The sequence below is a fragment of the Aegilops tauschii genome, chromosome 3, assembly GCF_002575655.3.
Source record: "Aegilops tauschii subsp. strangulata cultivar AL8/78 chromosome 3, Aet v6.0, whole genome shotgun sequence".
Taxonomy (NCBI): domain Eukaryota; kingdom Viridiplantae; phylum Streptophyta; class Magnoliopsida; order Poales; family Poaceae; genus Aegilops; species Aegilops tauschii.
In genome coordinates this window covers 616,393,627-616,412,559 of record NC_053037.3, presented here as the reverse complement: position 1 = coordinate 616,412,559, position 18,933 = coordinate 616,393,627, and the positions used below count along the sequence as shown (strand labels likewise).

At 45.8% G+C, this 18,933-nt stretch overlaps 1 protein-coding gene across 1 annotated transcript; it reads right to left on the bottom strand.

The window, feature by feature from the left end:
- Window positions 1-1,625: 1,625 nt before the first annotated feature.
- On the bottom strand, window positions 1,626-2,829 carry LOC109768693 (uncharacterized). The gene is made up of 6 exons (XM_073495787.1): window positions 2,495-2,829; window positions 2,371-2,406; window positions 2,182-2,277; window positions 2,002-2,094; window positions 1,785-1,855; window positions 1,626-1,662 (listed from the first exon to the last, which is right to left on the bottom strand). Exons 1-6 carry the CDS (start codon window positions 2,510-2,512, stop codon window positions 1,626-1,628), a joined length of 351 nt encoding a protein of 116 aa, XP_073351888.1. The 5' UTR covers window positions 2,513-2,829.
- Between the last annotated feature and the right edge of the window lie 16,104 nt (window positions 2,830-18,933).

Below are 18,933 nucleotides of genomic sequence, written 5' to 3'. Positions count from 1 at the left end.
ACGGCAAAAACTTGATGCACTTCGTGTACAAAACGGACAATCTCTTTCAAAGTATCAGGATTTCATACGGAAACTCGTCTGTTACAAAGGGATTTCATTTTTTAAAACTTATTTGAACTCCTGACTTTTTGTGTGTTCAAAATGCACCATTCAAAGCCACATCATCATTTTTCAATCCTTTCTGACTTCATTTGTTATTTTTCATGCATTTACTAATTATTTTGAGCTATAAGACCCTAAAATTGAAAAGCATTTCAAATGAACCTGAAATTGAAAAACCCTACAAATGAACTCTGAAAAGGTTGAAAGTTGGCATGGTATCATCATTTCACCCACATAGCATGTGCTAAAAAGTTGAGAGGGTCCCGGCAAAAGCTGGATGCACTTCGTGAACAAAATGGACAATCTCTTTTGAAGTATTAGAGTTTCGGAGGAAAACTCATCTGTTACAAAGGGATTTCATTTTCTTGAACTTATTTGAACTCCAGACTTTTTGTGTGTTCAAAATGCACCATTCAAAGCCACATCATCAATTTTCAACCCTTTCTGACTTCATTTGTTATTTTTCATGCAGTGACAGATTGTTTTGAGCTAAATGACCTTGAAATTGAAAAGCCCTACAAATGAGCTCTGAAAAAGTTGAAAGTTGGCATGGTATCATCATTTCACCCACATAACATGTGCTAAAAAGTTGAGAGGGTTACGGCAAAAGCTGGATGCACTTCGTGAACAAAATGGACAATCTCTTTCGAAGTATCAAGGTTTCAGACGAAAACTCATCTGTTACAAAGGAATTTCATTTTCTTGAACTTATTTGAACTCCAGACTTTTTGTGTGTTCAAAATGAACCATTCAAAGCAGAGACTGATTTTGAATGGTGCATATTCAACACATAAAAAGTCTGTAAAGATCGCCAACCCCAACATAAAAAAATGAGCATAGATGCACCTATAGAGAGAATTCAACCTAAATTCATAATAAATTTCTATGAATTTCAAAAAAATTTACTCTGAATTTAGGTCAAATTCCCTGTATAAGGGCATCTATTTTCACTTTGAGAGGAGCTCAACAAGGCAGAGAGGGACGGGCTTATAAACCGGTGTGAGCGCCCTTCGGTTGGCAAGGTGGGACTGAACTCTGACCGCAACGAGGACCAACCCTTTAGTCCCGGTTTGTGGCATAAACCGGGACTAATGGTCATGGGCCAGGGGCGAGGCGCATTGGTCTCGGTTCGTGCGTGGAACCGGGACCAAAAGGTCCAGATGAACCGGGACCAATGGCCCACGTGGCCCGGCCGGCCCCCTGGGCTCACGAACCGGGACAGTTGCCTTCTTTGGTCCCGATTCGTGAGCGAACCGGGATTAATGGTATTATGAGGGCCGAACCAATGCCCTGTTTTCTACTAGTGAAGCTCGGGGACGGGAGCGCTCGCTTCATACCGAAACATTCTTATATTATGGGACAAAGAGAGTACCTTGTAATTAATTTCCTGTGCAATCAACTCCTGGACTCTTCGATCAGGAAGCTATATACACCAAGGAGAGACATCACACTGTGATTATATATCAAATATATATAGTAATAGGTTCCAATGGATGCTAGACCACACCATACTATACTTATACTTACTTCCTTACTAATGCCTTCCGTGCATCGGCGGAACTGCAAGGAAAGATGATTAAAGCATTTGCATAGTAAGAGATACTGATAATTAACCAATGAAAACACATACAGAACTCCTATGAACAAAAAGAAAACCTACTTGTCGCTCTAGTTGCAAAAACCCGCTGGAGCGCTCCAGCTCAGCCTTCAAAGTATGTTGGCGCGATGGAACCACATTCTCATTGTAAACATCCTGCAGAGCATCTCCGAAACACATCTACAAGTTTTCCAACAAAGAAGAAAACACCACCACCAAGCATATACAGGGTTAGAAAGCATTGACGAACCCGGTCAATAATTATAAACGGTTGTTAATTAGTTCTGATGTACAATGCTGACCTGAGCCTGATTGACCCGCTTCCAAATCTCAAGAAAGGCACGGTCAAGACCTTCCACAAACAGACGATAAAGGCTAGTCCTCCATACATACTCCTAAATTTAATTGGAAGATTGCGATTGCTAAATACAATCATTACTAGAGCTGACCATCTAAATGAGCAAGGGACAAAGGAATCGTACCTCGAAACCATGACATGCTAGATCCAAATGAATGTTGGTGAACCTATTGGCAATCTTAATTGATTGGTACAAACCTTTACGGCGCATTGGCTCCCACTAAATAGTAGAACAGAGAAGTTATTGTGATGCTACAACGCGTATGTAAGATTAGTTGTCATTCCATGGTTTTGAGAGGTCATATAGGCCTACCTCCAGAAAATCTTTAAGCACATGATTTTCAAGCCACTGTTAAGAACAGAAGGTTGTTAGTCCAATTTCTTTTTTACGGAGCAGAGTTTTAACTTGGACTGGCTGATCATTTCACCATGAATACCTTCATTTCCTTGACCATCTTTTCCCAGTACAGCACATACTCTCTATCAGCATCAGGGGTGTTATGAAACGCTTTGTACTGACTCCATCTTTCATATTCATACTCATTCACACCCTGCACCAGAAAGGAAGGGAAGCAGCATATCACAGCTGTCCTGAGAATAACAAGCACTGGGCATAAGGGTTGGGAATGCTCTTAGTATGTGTGTGGCTACTATTGGTTACAGTACTTTCGCACTTCAAGAAATTCCAAAAAAAAAAACAGTATTGTAACATGCAAAATATATGGGGCCTCGGCATATCAGGCAAAAGTCTGTTTACACATAAAAAAAAAGTATGGTACTCGTATTTGGGAGTTGTCTGCATGTGGACCGCTTGTGATTTTTTTAGGACTTGCTCCCCCACCCCCCGGTCGCCTCCTCTGAGGCAACTCGGGGGCAACCCTTCCGCCGCCGCCGCATTCCCCCCTCCCTCTCCCTTCCCTCCGCTGCGGCCTGAGGGGCCCTGAGCCGCAGGGGCGCGGCCCCGATGATGGTGGTGGCGGGGATCTGGCGCCTCCTCTTGGTTGGAGGGCCTCGGCTCGCCGGGGCGGCGGCCCCGACTGGTGGGCGCGGTGCGGCTCGTGCGACGGGTTGCACTGGTGGGCAGCCTCCCACGGCCGCGCGGGTGGCGTGGAGGTCGCGTGCGAAGGTGTGGCGGAGGCTCCTCGCAGCCTGCCATTGCTCCATAAAGAAGCTCCGCCCCGTTTCGATCTACCCCGATCCATGCCGACACCGGCCCCTGGTGTCGTCCCTTGGTGCCGGCCTGGCGGATCTGGCGAGTGGGCGAGGTTCTGTGGGAAACCCCTGACCGGCGGGGCAGCCTCCCGAAAGTCGACGCCTTTGGCGCCGACTCCCTTCTTGGAGGCTTTTGGGTGGACCCTCTCCCTCCTGCCTCCTCCCAGAGCTATGGAGAAAGCTGGTGTTCCCCTGTTCTAGGCGTCGATGACACCCTGTTGTCGTGCTCCTTGAAGGTGGCGGCTGGGAACTGCCCTTGGTGGCGGGGATGATGGTGCTGTGGTGGCGGTGCATGGTGGCATGGCCTTCTTGATGCATCCTGCTTGGCTTCACCCATTGCAATTCGATGCCCTCTTTGGTCTTCTTCGTGGTGCTGCGCCTTCATTCAACAGCTCGCGTTTGGTGCTTCGTTCTGCCGCCGCTGGTGTTGGTGCTCGCTTGGTTGGTCATCCGTGTTCATGGGTATTCTCATCCCGTTTCTCCTGTGGCAGCTTGGTCACCTTGTGTTGGGTTCTTGTGGGATCCACTCTGCCGGTCACCGGTGCGCCACCCATCGAGCCTGGCTGAAAGAGTAGTGGCCCTTTGTGACGGGGGAGACAACTCAAGTGTTGCCCAAGTTTGTCCTGTGGATACAGTCGGCACTCGATACTTGCACGGTGGTGCCCTCCTTTCGTGTCCTTAGTTGGGTAGTTGGTGCGGACGTAGTGTTGCTCGTCGGCATCGCTGCTTAGTGCTTTGGCTCTATGGTGCTGCCGTTGTGTTATTCTGCCTTGTGCCATGTATCTTTCTTTCGGCTTTGTTCTGCATTCGATTCCCCTCTAATGTGGTGCCCTTGTAATCCTGGCCGGTTGATGGATTGGTTAATTAAAAGTAGGGCTAGGTTCGAGCTCTTCTCGGGCTCGGCCGGTGTCTTTTCTCTAAGAAAAAGGTTATAATACTTCTGTCTGTTTCTTCTACAGTGCACAGTTTATGAGATTTTTGATAATTTATTGCAAACACACATATTTTCAACTGTGTTTAATCTCCAGAAGATGTGACGTTCATAATTTTATTTTTGCATTTGGGCAAGAACCTCAGGCCTCTGGAACAAAGAGGTTACTCACACAAAGTCAAGCTATAAAAACAATGAGAAATTGCAGTCATGATTCATTAACTATCCAAGCTGTCGGAGAAATATTTGTGGTCACCCATTCAAAGGTAAGAAGAGAAGAAGAAATTGGTTACTGGCCGCATGAGCACAGATTAAGTGTATATGCATCACTCAACTCAAAGTTGTGAATACACATATACTTACACAGTTAGGGAGGACTAGCCGCTGGTAGTCGCTCAAGTTTGCAAGTAAACAGAGGTCGGAGTCGAAATACCAGCCAAAGGTGCTATCATGAAGGCAAGGATAGAAGAACTCATTCTCCATGGCAAGCTCCATAGGGTACTTGGATTCCAATGCAGCTTCTTCTAGCTCTTCGACAGGCTTTCCTAACAACAACTACACAGATCGATGGACAGACGAATAAGGTACATAAGAGGGTGTATATCCTTGATCCCGATAGACAGATAGGTGTGAGGTGATATGGGACTAACCAGGTAAGCTTTGAAGCGATAACGTTTATACTTGGCAAGGAGGCTGTCCAACTGCTCTTGATTCAGTCCAGTCTTGGCGTCAATTTCAGCTGGTCTGCGAGCCTTTAGCTTCCTGCAGTACTCGACGAATTCCTCCCTAGTGATATCATCGCCCGAGCCCTCTCCGAAATGTCCATCTCCAACATCTGGTCCGTGGGGTTCGCTCAAGAACCTGTGGGCTTGATATTCTACTAGGGCAGCCGGCAGCTCATCGTCATAGAAATTAGCTAGAATGAGTGAGGACTTGGACAATTTCATCCGGAGGAAGATTTGGGCTGTCGGCGGCGGCGACGGCGACGTCCGCTTGTAACTGCAGCCGGGCGAGGCGCGAGGCGAGGATCTCATGGTACCTGGACTGGCGGGCCGGCCGGGCGACCGGCGGCTCGTCCAAGGATCCGGACGGCGGCGCGCTGGATGTCGTGCTGCTGCTGTCCGATTCGACAAGGGATCCAGACAACGATGCGCCTTCTTCACCGCGGCGCCGGCGGGAGGGTCCTTCGCGAGGAGACCTCCTGCGGCGGCGGCGCCTCTTCTGCGGCATCGGCGTCTGATCGGCGATCAGGAGTGGAACCGTTGTGACGGCGATCACATGGTTCGGTTCACAGACCGTATCCTTAGTTCCTTACCCAGGCTGGGCCTAAATGAAAGCAGGCCCAAATTTTCTTCCGCTATTCCTTGAGGTTTTTTTTAACAAAAGTACTCCCCTCTAGTTAGGGTTTCTTATCCTCTCGAAGGCGACGGCGGCGCTCGTCACCAACGTTGAGACTCCGCTCCCCTGCGATCTCCTACGCCGCTTTGGCTAGGGCCTCTGGCTCCTGGTCGGGGGGTGGGGTGAGATCGGTTAGGGAACCACCGCCCGCGGACTCCTTTTCACGGGCAAGAGAAATCATGGCGGCGACGGCTTTGGGCTCTGGTTCTTCTGAGTTGGAGGCCATGATGGAAGAACTTGGTTTGAGCGAAGAAAACCTGCAGGATGTGGTTGTGGATGAGCAAGACCTACCGGAGGAATCAACACGGTGGATGGCGATCGCTTGAGTCCATACGCCCAAGACCTACAACCAATATTGGTTTTATCGCCAGATGAGAATCACATGGGATCTCGCTAACGAAGTCAAGATTCGTCCCTTGGAGGAGAACATATACACCATGCAGTTTCAGTGTCTTGGAGATTGGGAGAGGGTCATGGAGGAAGGCCCCTGGACGTTCAAGGGGAAGGCTGTGGTGCTGGCACCTTATGATGGCTTCACTAAACCCTCGACCATTGCTCTCGACAAGCTAGAGATATCTAGGTGCACATCCCCGATTTTCCGGAGGGTTATTCACCCCCCCCCCCCCCCCCATCAAGTCTTTGGCGGCCACTATTGGTGAGTTTGTTTATGCTGAGCCCAAATCGCAAGACTTTGAAGGCAATTTTGTTCGTGTTCGCGTGAGGATAAACGTAGAAGCACCTCTGAAGAATGCTGTATCCCTGGTAAAGAAGAAGAAGAGGGAGATCTTTAGGGTCAAATATGAAAGGCTGCCAGACTGGTGTGCGGTTTGCGGCTACCTGGGCCATCTCCACACGGAGTTCATCCACCAAAAGCTTTAGTTTTCAAGGACCTCAGAGCTACCTGGTTTATGGGACCGGGACGCGGACCTGGGGAAGGGAGAGGCGGCCGAGGCGGCAGATCACAGGGGGGTAGAGGCAATGGGCGTACAGGGCGCGGGGGCCGAGGTCCAGGACAGTACGATCAGGAAGCCTTTAATGCCGATGATGGCTTAGATGATGATATGGAGGAGGCGGATGCGAATCGCAAGAGAGGAGCCCAACAACAGGTTCCTTTACTTACCTCTCCAGCAGCGACACCGGTAACACAGGAGATACGCTGATGCTCCCAGCTGCCATTGTCCCGGCAAGTCCATCATCGAAGCAGGACCTCAAGAGGACAAAGACAAATCCCAGTCCAGCAGACAAGAACCAGGGGAAGAACAAAGCGGCAAATACACTTACTGATGCGCGTTTGGCGGGCCCCAACAATGGGTCGCGCCTAGTGCAATGAGTTGTCTAGTTCGGAACTGTCGTGGGGCTGGCAAACCCGCGACAGTTCGTGAGCTTCGAGACCTCTCGAAGCAATTTGCCCCTTCTATTGTTTGCATTCTTGAAACACAGATAGAAGGTTCGCGTGTTGAGAATCTGGTAGGAACATTATGTTATAATAAAAGTTTTGCTGTAAGCAGTTCTGGTAGAAGCGGGGGTCTTGGTATCTTTTGAAACGAAGAAATAAAACTGGAAGTTATTGGTTATTCGGAATATCATATTGATACATATGCTAAGGAGATGACAGGACACAAACTAGAATAACTTTTGTTTATGGAGAGGCCTAGGTAAATGAAAGATATAAGACCTGGGACATGCTACGTGGAATAGCAGGCACGAGAAACCAGCCTTGGATCGTAATTGGAGACTTCACTGAGGTCCTTCATGCTCATGAACACGACAGTGTTGGGAGTCGCAGCCAAGCCCAAATGGATGCATTCCGTGATGCTCTGGATACGTGTGGATTATCTGATATTGGTTACCAAGGGCTGACGTGGACTTTTGAGAAAAAAGTTACTGGGGAACATTCACAAGGGTACGTCTAGATCATGACTAACCCTGAATGGATTTTCGCCTTTCCATCAGCCACGCTAGAACATTTGACAGCCGCTACCTCTGATCACGTACCACTACTGCTGCGTCTCCAGCAACAACATGCATGCAAGCGGGGCCCGCGACCATTTAAATATGAGGTTTGCTGGGAGCGTGATCCTTCGCTTCCGGATGTGGTGAGCACTGGTTGGGCGCATGGCCCTGGCGATTCTGTGGACCAGGTGAAAAACAAATTGCAGTCGTTGTCGGGGGAGCTGGCTTCGTGGGATCGCACGCAGTTTGGCAGTGTCAGATTGCAGATTTAAAAAGGGAGCTCAGCATGCTACGTGGAGTTCCAGGATGTTCTGGGCCAACTCACCTAGTGTCGTGGATTTGTCACGGCAGATGTCCTAGTATGAGGATTTTGTCGTGAGGGCAACGCATCTATGTGGTAGCTTGAGAGGGGTTGATCGGGATGAGAGACGCGAAGCGGATTAACACATAAAACAAGGGTTGAGACAGCTTCGGGCCCCGGGAAACATCATCCGGTAATAGCCCTACATGATGTTTGTGGCTAGGTCTCATTATGCTCATGAGGGAGTCACCGCATAAGCCGGCTCTCCTCTAGTTGTGTCTAGCCTTCAAGATTATTTCCTATCCCTCTTGGGGTGCCCTGCCCCTCCTTATATAAGTTGAAGGGACGGGTTACATGTGGAGTCTAAATAGGATTAGGATTAGTCTATCTTTATTAGAAGCCAGATACAAGTCCGGGTCTTGATTCCTTGTAAGGGAAATATCTCCTCACGCCTTTCCTCTTATGCCGGCCCACCATCAGATGAACCGGCCTACTGGGCCTTGGGCCTTGTCATCCGTCTGACCCGCCCGCCGGGTCACCAATGAGTCGCAATGTTCAGGCGGGTTGTCCGTAAACCGCAAGGTCCGTCCAAGTCGCCAGTGAGTCGCCAAGCTCCAGCCGGGTCATACATCCGGCGGGTTACACCGCGGGGTATATCCCCGACATTAGCCCCAGTTTAGCTTGGATTTATCCATTGTAAACTTATGCAAAAAAATAAACACAAGAACAAATTTGACATGTTGTGCTCCGGAAAAGTTTTCCTGAACCGGCACCTGATCATCCTTAAGTCCTTGTCATTTCCTCCTGGATGCGTTTTCATGATGTCATAGGAAATCTCCTTTAGCTGATATGTTCAAACATTGCCAATGCAAAAAATCTGGGCACTTCTTCTGAAAAATCCGGGTTAATAGGCCAGCTTCATAATTAATTTGCTGACATCGGTTTCTCCCAGCAAAATATTGTGAAGAATAATTCGTTTGAGTCGGCCTTCAATGCTCTGACTTGACAAAAATATAGGTCTTTGAAATATTCAAATGATATTCAGCTGGCTTGAAGATGTAGTCCTTGCCGGTTTATTATTGCCAAAATTGCCGGTTTATCATTGCCAAAATATCTGGTTTGTAAATATTGATAGCCCCGGGTCATAACTCTTGCTACCATCAAGCTTGAAAGTGTACCTCCCTTGTATGCATATCACTTTTAGCCCCCAAGTCTTAAGAAGGGAGCGTAGTAACAGCTTAAGACTTCTTAAGACTTGCTTCAATATAAATGTCACAACCTTGAAGAAATCTAGGTTGTTTATCTCAGTCACTAGTCAAAACTGAATATTCCACATATATGTAGCCCCCAAGTGCCGGGTTGTCATGCTTGCAGCAACCTGGGACTAGTAATTGCCTTATGCTCATAAAAACTTCAACCAGTGTAGCCCCCAAGGGCTGGGTCATTATGCAATAATGAGCAGGGACTTTGTAGATATGATCATGTAGACTTGAACAGAAACGGTGGGCGCCAACTGTCGTGGATTTGTCACGACAGATGTCCTAGTGTGAGGACTTAGTCGTGAGGCCAACGCATCTATGTGGTAGCTTGAGAGGGGTTGATCGTGATGAGAGACGCGAAGCGGATTAACACATAAGACAAGGGTTTAGACAGCTTCGGGCCCCGGGAAACATCATCCGGTAATAGCCCTACATGCTGTTTGTGGCTACGTCTCATTATGCTCATGAGGGAGTCGCCACATAAGCCGGCTCTCCTCTAGTTGTGTCTAGCCTTCAAGATTATTTCCTATCCCTCTTGGGGTGCCCTGCCCCTCCTTATATAAGTTGAAGGGGCGGGTTACATGTGGAGTCCTAGTAGGATTAGGATTAGTCTATCTTTATTAGAAGCCGGATACAAATCCGGGTCTTGATTCCTTGTAAGGGAAATATTTCCTCCCGCCTTTCCTCTTAAGCCGGCCCACCATCAGATGAACCGGCCTACTGGGCCTTGGGCCTTGTCGTCCGTCTGACCCGCCCGCCGGGTCACCAATGAGTCGCAATGTTCAGGCGGGTTGCCCGTAAACCGCCAGGTCCGTCCAAGTCGCCAGTGAGTCGCCAAGCTCCAGCCGGGTCATACATCCGGCGGGTTACACCGCGGGGTATATCCCCGATATTAGCCCCCAGTTTAGCTTGGATTCATCCATTGTAAACTTATGCTGAAAAATAAACACAAGAACAAATTTGACATGTTGTGCTCCAGGTTAAAAGTTTTCCTGAACCGGCACCTGATCATCCTTAAGTCCTTGTCATTTCCTCCTGGATGCGTGTTCATGATGTCATAGGAAATCTCCTTTAGCTGATATGTTCAAACATTGCCAATGCAAAAAATCTGGGCACTTCTTCTGAAAAATCCGGGTCAATAGGCCAGCTTCATAATTAATTTGCTGACATCGGTTTCTCCCAGCAAAATATTGTGAAGAATAATTCGTTTGAGTCGGCCTTCAATGCTCTGACTTGACAAAAATATAGGTCTTTGAAATATTCAAATGATATTCAGCTGGCTTGAAGATGTAGTCCTTGCCGGTTTATTATTGCCAAAATTGCCGGTTTATCATTGCCAAAATATCTGGTTTGTAAATATTGATAGCCCCGGGTCATAACTCTTGCTACCATCAAGCTTGAAAGTGTACCTCCCTTGTATGCATATCACTTGTAGCCCCAAAGTCTTAAGAAGGGAGCGTAATAACTGCTTAAGACTTCTGAAGACTTGCTTCAGTATAAATGTCACAACCTTGAAGAAATCTAGGTTGTTTATCTCAGTCACTAGTCAAAACTGAATATTCCACATATATGTAGCCCCCAAGTGCTGGGTTGTCATGCTTGCAGCAACCTGGGACTTGTAATTGCCTTATGCTCATAAAAACTTCAACCAGTGTAGCCCCCAAGGGCTGGGTCATTATGCAATAATGAGCAGGGACTTTGTAGATATGATCATGTAGACTTGAACAGCAACGGTGGGCGCCAACTGTCGTGGATTTGTCACGACAGATGTCCTAGTGTGAGGACTTAGTCGTGAGGCCAACGCATCTATGTGGTAGCTTGAGAGGGGTTGATCGTGATGAGAGACGTGAAGCGGATTAACACATAAGACAAGGGTTTAGATAGCTTCGGGCCCCGGGAAACATCATCCGGTAATAGCCCCGCATAAGTCGGCTCTCCTCTAGTTGTGTCTAGCCTTCAAGATTATTTCCTGTCCCTCTTGGGGTGCCCCCTGCCCCTCCTTATATAAGTTGAAGGGGCGGGTTACATGTGGAGTCCTAGTAGGATTAGGATTAGTCTATCTTTATTAGAAGCTGGATACAAGTCCGGGTCTTGATTCCTTGTAAGGGAAATATTTCCTCACGCCTTTCCTCTTAAGCCGGCCCACCATCACATGAACCGGCCTACTGGGCCTTGGGCCTTGTCGTCCGTCTGACCCGCCCGCCGGGTCACCAGTGAGGCGTAATGTTCAGGCGGGTTGCCCGTAAACCGCCAGGTCCGTCCAGGTCGCCAGTGAGTCGCCAAGCTCCAGCCGGGTTATACATCCGGCGGGTTACACCGCAGGGTATATCCTCGACACCTAGAGACAAAAATTAATGACAGACTGGTTGAATTGTTTCACCGTGAGGAGATTTTATGGAGGCAGCGGGCAAGGGTTGACTGGCTCATACATGGGGACAACAACACTTACTTCTTTCACCTCCGAGCGAGTAGGGGTAGAAGGAAAAACCAGATCAAATCGTTACAGAAGCTAGAGGGACAGATGACAGATAATGAGGAAGAGATGGAGATCATGACAACCTCTTTTTACAAGGATCTATACACAACAGAGGGGGTACATGACATGGAATAGGTCCTAGCTACTGTTCCGCGCAAAGTCACCGGAGCAATGAACGAGTCGTTGAATGCTCCATACAGCCGTGAGGAGGTAAAAACTGCCCTGTTTCAAATGTTCCCAATCAAGGCACCCAGTCCAGATGGATTTCCAGCCCGTTTTTTCTAGCGTCACTGGGAGGTATGTGGGGATGACGTCACCAAGGTGGTTCTAAAAATTGTGGAGGGCACGAAGTCAGCTACATGCATTAATGAAATAGTCCTGGTCCTGATTCCGAAGGTAAAAAACCCCACCCTATTGTCTCAGATCTGTCCAATTAGTTTGTGTAATGTTCTTTACAAGATTGCCTCAAAGGTGATTTCAAACAGCGTGAAAGTGGTTTTGCCTGACATAATCTCCGAGGAGCAATCAACTTTTGTCCCGTGTAGGTTGATAACTGACAACATTATCATAGCATATGAGTGTCTACGTTTTATGAAAAGAAATAAGGCCAAGAAGCACCAGTCTTTTGCTCTGAAACTTGACATGATGAAGGCATATGACAGGGTGAAGTGGCCATATCTTAGAGCAATTATGATCAAATTGGGCTTCACTGAAAGGTGGGTGAACATAGTTATGGGACTAGTGACCACAGTTAAATTCTCTGTCATGTTCAGTGGGAAAAAGTTAGAGGAGTTTGAGCCATCAAGGGGTATCAGACAGGGGGATCAAATATCTCCGTACTTGTTCTTGCTAGCAGCAGAGGGCCTTTCGTGCCTGTTAAAATCCAGAAGTGAGTCATCCAACTTGGGTGGAGTACAAGTGGCACCTACGGAGCCACAGGTAAACCATCTTTTATTTGCTGATGATAGCCTACTGTTTTGTAAGGCGAATAGTAATGGAGCAAATGAGGTGAACCAAGTCTTGAACATTTACTGTCAAGTGTCAGGGCAACGAATTAACCTTGGAAAATCTTCAATATTTTTCAGCAAGGGTGTTCTAGAAAATGTCAGATTGGAAATCAAACGTTTGCTTAATGCTCCAAATGAGACCTTGACTGAGAAGTACTTGGGTATGCCGTCAGATATTGGGGGCTCAAAAAATGGTGCTTTTAAATATTTGAAGGACCGTCTATGGAGTAAGGTGCAGGGGTGGATAGAGAACACCATGTCAACCGCAGGCAAAGACGTGTTAGTAAAGTCAGTTGCCCAATCCATACCAGTCTTCTCCATGTCGTGCTTTAATCTTCCAAGAGGGTTATGTGAACACCTTCATATGCTTATTAGGAAGTTTTGGTGGGGAAGTAAGGATGGAAATAGGAAAGCTCATTGGGTCTCGTGGAAGGCAATGACGCAACCAAAAGGAATGGGGGGCCTCGGTTTCAAGGATTTTGAGCTCTTTAACCTTGCAATGATTGCACGTCAGGCTTTTAGGTTACTCCAATCACCGAAGTCACTTAGTGCCCGCATACTGAAGAGCATTTGTTTCCCTGATTCGACAATCCTGCAGGCAACTCATGGGAATCATCCTAGTCAGATTTGGCGAGCTATAATTGAAGGTCACGACACGCTTAAACAGGGTTTGATACGCAGAAATGGCAATGGCGAAAACACACACATTTGGGAGGACTCTTGGTTCCCCAGGGATGAGATGATGAGACCCTACGGGTGTTTATGTGCAGACCCGCCTATCTTGGTCTCGGAGCTGATTGACCATACTAGTGCATCATGGGACTATCAACGCGTCCGACAGGTTTTTCTTCCGATGGATGCTCGAACTATTATGGGCATACCATTGTGTACTCGGAATATACATGACAGTTGGAGCTGGAATTTTGAGAAAAATGGCAACTACTCTGTAAAGTCAGCTTACTGCATGCTGGTAGCTACAAGACAGAGGCGGGAGGCTTGGCTCGAGGGCAGGGCTGACTCGTCTACGGGCATGATGGAAAAAGGATCGTGGAAGACCCTCTGGAAGACACAAGTGGAAAGATCAAAATGTTTCTAAGGCGTTCATCAAAACAGTCGCTGCCTACAGAGGATGTCCGGGCGCATCGTCATATGGCAAACTTTTCTTCTTGTGGTTTATGTGGCTCCCTGGATTCTTGGTGGCACTCTCTTATCAACTGCATAGCCTCTAGGTGCACTTGGGCATTGGTTAACGAGGATCCTGCGCAGAACCTAGTGTCAACCACGGAGCCAAAAGATAGGCAGTGGTTATTTGCTATGATGGAGCAGTTATCACATGATCAATTCATGAAGCTCGATGTCACCCTCTGGGCGATCTGGACAGCTCGATGCAAAGCCATCCATGAAGGGATTTTCCAAACACCACGAGCTACAAACCTCTTTGTCCAAAAGTTCATATTACAGATAGAGGTAATTAAGGACAAGCAACCAGTTCCCAGGCATGGAGGCGCGCCTCCTCTACACCCTGCCCATGCAAAAGCTCTTCCCTTTGGTTTCGCAAAAATCCATGTTGATGTGGGTGTGAGAACTGGCACACGGGGTTCTGTTGTTGCAGTTTGTAGGGACACACAAGGAAACTACCTGGGAAGCTCGGCACTAGTGGTTGTAGGTCTTGATGATCCTTCCATCTTAGAGACTATTGCATGTAGAGAAGGGCTGGCGCTAGCAGCAGACCTCAACTTGCATAACTTTGTCATTGCTTCAGACTCCAAGCAAACAATTGCTGACATCAATTAGGGCACAATAGGGAGGAATGGATCCATAGTTCATGAAATCTTGCTTACAACATCTTTATTTCATTGTAACTTTACTTTTTAAAGTCGTGCAGTCAATGTTGATGCACATAGGTTAGCCAAGTATTCACTTACTCTCGGTCAGGGTTGACACATTTGGTTGGGTCAACCGCATGATCCGAACTGTATCCCACGTTCCGTGGCTTTTGATGAATAAACTTGGCTTTTTCAAAAAAAATAACAAAAGTACTCATAGAACAGACCCTTTTGTGGTCTCGGTCAAACAATGATGGCTCGATACTGAGCAGGGCTGACTTGACAGGAAATCACCTAATAGTGCGGGAGCAGCGGAGGTGAACCAAGTGTTGGACATCTATTGCCAAGCAATGGGACAACGAATTAAATATGGCAAATCATCTATCTTCTCACTCCAAGTTCCAACAGTTCGTGATGAAGTTAAAAGTTTGCTTCAAGTATCCAATGAAACTTTGAGTGAGAAGTATTTGGGCATGCCATCCGATGTTGGAACTTCAAAGAATGGGGCTTTTAAATTTCTGAAAGACCGTTTGTGGAATAAGATCCAAGGATGGATTGAGAAAATCTTGTCCACAACAGGTAAGGAGGTTTTGGTTAAGTCAGTGTCGCAAGCAGTGCCGGTCTTCTCTATGTCCTGTTTTAAGCCTCCTCGGGGAATTTGTGAACACCTCAATACGCTCATTAGAAAGTTTTGGTGGGGTAGTAAGGATGGGCGCCAAAAACCTAATTGGGTCTCATGGAAGGATATGACACAACCCAAAGCAATGGGAGGCCTGGGATTTAGAGATTTTGAACTGTTCAATTTGGCGATGCTTGCAAAGCAGGGTTGGAGGATCCTACAACAACCGGACTCGCTGAGTGCCCGAATTCTCAAAAGTATCTATTTCCTAAACACAACAATATTGCAAGCACAGCTGGGTTCTAAACGTAGTCAAATCTGGGGAGCCGTTTTGGAAGGGGTCCAAGTTTTAAAACTGGGACTCATTAAGCGTATTGGCAATGGAAACGACACTGATGTGTGGTTGGATAATTGGATTACTAGAGATGAAATGCTGCGTGCATATGGGAGCAAAGTGGCGAACCCACCTAGGCCGGCTTCGGACTACTTTGACTATACAAAGGCTACTTGGGATAAGCAAAAGATCGAACAGACCATCATGCCCATGGATGTTTCTGCTATGCTTTCAATTCCGCTCAGTACCCAAAACACTGATGACTACTGGGCCTGGCATTCTGAAAGAAATGGCATTTTCTCGGTATGATCCGCCTACAGAGTGCTCATGGCTACTAGGCAGCAAAGGGAGGCTTGGCTCAAGGGCAGCGCGGGCACCTCCAACTCTCGAACTGAAGAAAAATCTTGGAAGCTACCATGGCGCACACAGGTTCCTGCGAAAGTATGTATGTTTATGTGGCGCTTGGCTAGACAATCCCTTCCTACAGAAGATGTGAGAGCACATCGAAACATGGCCGTAACTAGCTCCTGCGGACTATGCGGCTCTGAGGATTCATGGAGACATACACTTCTCAAGTGTTCTATGTCCAGGTGTGTGTGGGCGCTGGAGGATGATGAAATTGTTGATTCTATGATATCCACAAAGGAACCTAATACGTCCATTTTGCATCATGCTTTCTTACTATTATTTATGATGTTTTATCCATAATAATGCTTTTTGGAGTAATCCTAATGCCTTTTCTCTCCTAATATGCAAGGTATACACAAAGAGGGAGAATTTTCCGGCAGCTGGAAATCTGGACCTGGAAAAGCTACGTCAGGCCACCTATTCTGCACAACTCCAAACAAGCTGAAATTTCACGGAGATTTTTTATCAAATATATGAGGAATATTGGAGCAAATAACTAACAGAGGGGGCCCACCAGGTGGGCACAACCCACCTGGGCACGCTAGGGAGCCCAGGCGCGCCCTGGTGGGTTCACTACTACAGGAATTAGCTTTGGTAACACATCCCGGTAACACAAGAAAACATGTGTTACTAGTTGAAATCCCGGTAACACAACATTTGTGTCCACAACTAAGTTGTAACACATTGTATGGGAAGTGTTACAATTTTGTAACACATATTCCACATGCGTTAAATGTGTTACAGTGTTGTAACACATTATTTATGCCGGTTGAGAGAGTGTTACAAGATTGTAACGCATATATGATATGCAATGTTGTGTTACAAGTTTGTAACACATAGGTGATCTACGTAGGTAAATGTTACACACGTAATAATACTGGATTGAATTTTTCTTTCTTGTCATGAGAAGACTTGTTGCAAGATGCATGGGATCAATTCTTAGGTCGATCCCATCGTAGCACGTGGCCTCTGAGCTATTAGTTATGGGCTTGTGCCATTCACGTGTTAGCTACGTATAGAAGTTTAGAGGATGCGTGTTTGCTTACTGGCAGGATATATTAGGATAAAACAATTGGCGTAGCCCAGCTACCAAAGCCCACAGAAGATGGGACTCAAACTAGCAGCTCACTGTTTCTTGTAAGTTCTTCTAAAAAAGATGTTTACCTGTACAAAATTCTTGTAAGTTCTTCTAAAAAAGATGTTTACCTGTACAAAATTCTAAAAAAAATTCCCTATACTTGGGTACGTATGACCCTATTTTCTAAGACTGGATGAGAGTGCAAACTCAAAGTTTTGTGCTTTATACTGTGTGTGTTCCTAATCTTGTAAATATTTTTTCTCTAATCTTAATATAAAAGATGTGCAACTCTTTTGGGTATTCGGAAAAAAATGTTTTCTACTCCCAAAATTTGTTAAAATTAAAAGGTGTGCTAGCTACTTTTAAGTAATTTCGGACTTAATTAATTTATAAGCTTTGAAGATTCATTGATCCGTATTTTTATTATAAAGTATATAAGTATGTGGACGTGTTGTATTTGGGAAGCGCTTTTTGATAAAATGAATATTGTATGTTTTTTTGCGATGAAGGAATACTGTATGTTGGCATGTTATATCTGTGACTTTTTATTAGTTGGACCACCCTGATCCAGAATCCTGGCTAAAACAAGTAAAAGCAAGTACTAATCCATGCTTCCCTAAAAGAAAACGTACTAATTTGTGCTACCTATCATTGAGGTGGGCCAATCAGTTTTTGAAATTAGCAAAATGAAACAAATTCAGTTCTAGAAGATAGATAATACTCCCTCGTAAACAAATATAAGAGAAATATAAGAGCGTTTAGATCACTACTTTAGTGATCTATAAACGCTCTTATATTTGTTTACGGAGGGAGTAGTATATACTGTTTTTTGCTCAACTTGTCCAGATACGGAGACATATTCAACAGATACTATTTCGTGTAATTGGAATAATGAGAACCTAAATTTCAATGCATTTTGATTGCTGGGTTCAAAGAGCAAATATCGTGAGAAAGCTGAGTGTCGTTGGCAGAACATTGAACTTTCTACTTGGTACATGAGACTTCAATCAACATTGAACTGTCATCTTGCACATGAGAGTCTAGACTATTAACCATCTAATCTAATCATCAGCAAGTGAAGTATATGTAGAGAAACTAACACTTTCATACTGCTTCAGCATAGATTCAGACTAGAAAAAATGGCAACATGTGATCCGAAAACAGGATTTTTGAACATCTGCAAGAGTATGCCAATTCTAAATTGTTAACCAAAGTACAAAATAAAGTTCCAAACAAGATGCGTGTATCTCAATTCTGAACTGTTGTTGACCAAAGTACAAAATGATGTTCCAAACAAGCACGTGGTGTCGCAGCTGACCGAATTACCAAGCATGAATATAAGAGTATACTAAGTTTTGGCCAACACATGGTCTCACACAGCAGTATATCATCAAGCAAGTTGGTCAAGTAGTCAGCCGAAAGCCAGCAAGCAAAAAATAGTAGGCTGTTTTGTACCAACACAAAGCACACAGCCGACCACCCCCTCCATGCCTCCATGTAGCATGCAGTCTGAACCTGAAGCATGCAGCCAAAATAATTCAAAACATGAACAAGAAAATAGAAGAGACATTTTGTGCTACTTTTATCACTAAAATTTCATATCTGATATGAAAGTTTCAACCCAGCATAAAAGAAAGAACGCACAAAAACATAATTGAAGAACAGAAAGATTGAACAACAAATTATATTAGAGGTAAAAAACAGATCTTGCAAATTGAATATTGCTACTAACCTCAACTATTCTTCGTTGCTCAAAGCATTATTAGCATCCACTATTGTCCCCTCAACGTCTGTTCTAACCCAATGTTGTTCATTGTTCTTTCTCTTCAAAATCTCTCCAAGCTGTGAAACATGGAATGGCTCATTTTCTGTCTGCGCTTCCCATTCCAAGTTGCCTAAGTCATATACATCTCTAGGCTTTGGCAACTTCATTACCACAGACCAACCTGGATTCAATTCATCTTCCACATAGAACACTTGATTAGCCTGGTTAGGGAAAATAAAAGGCTCACGCTCAATCTTTTCTCCTTTGTGTATTAGATGTGAGAAGTAGATGTAACCGTACTTGTCTTTT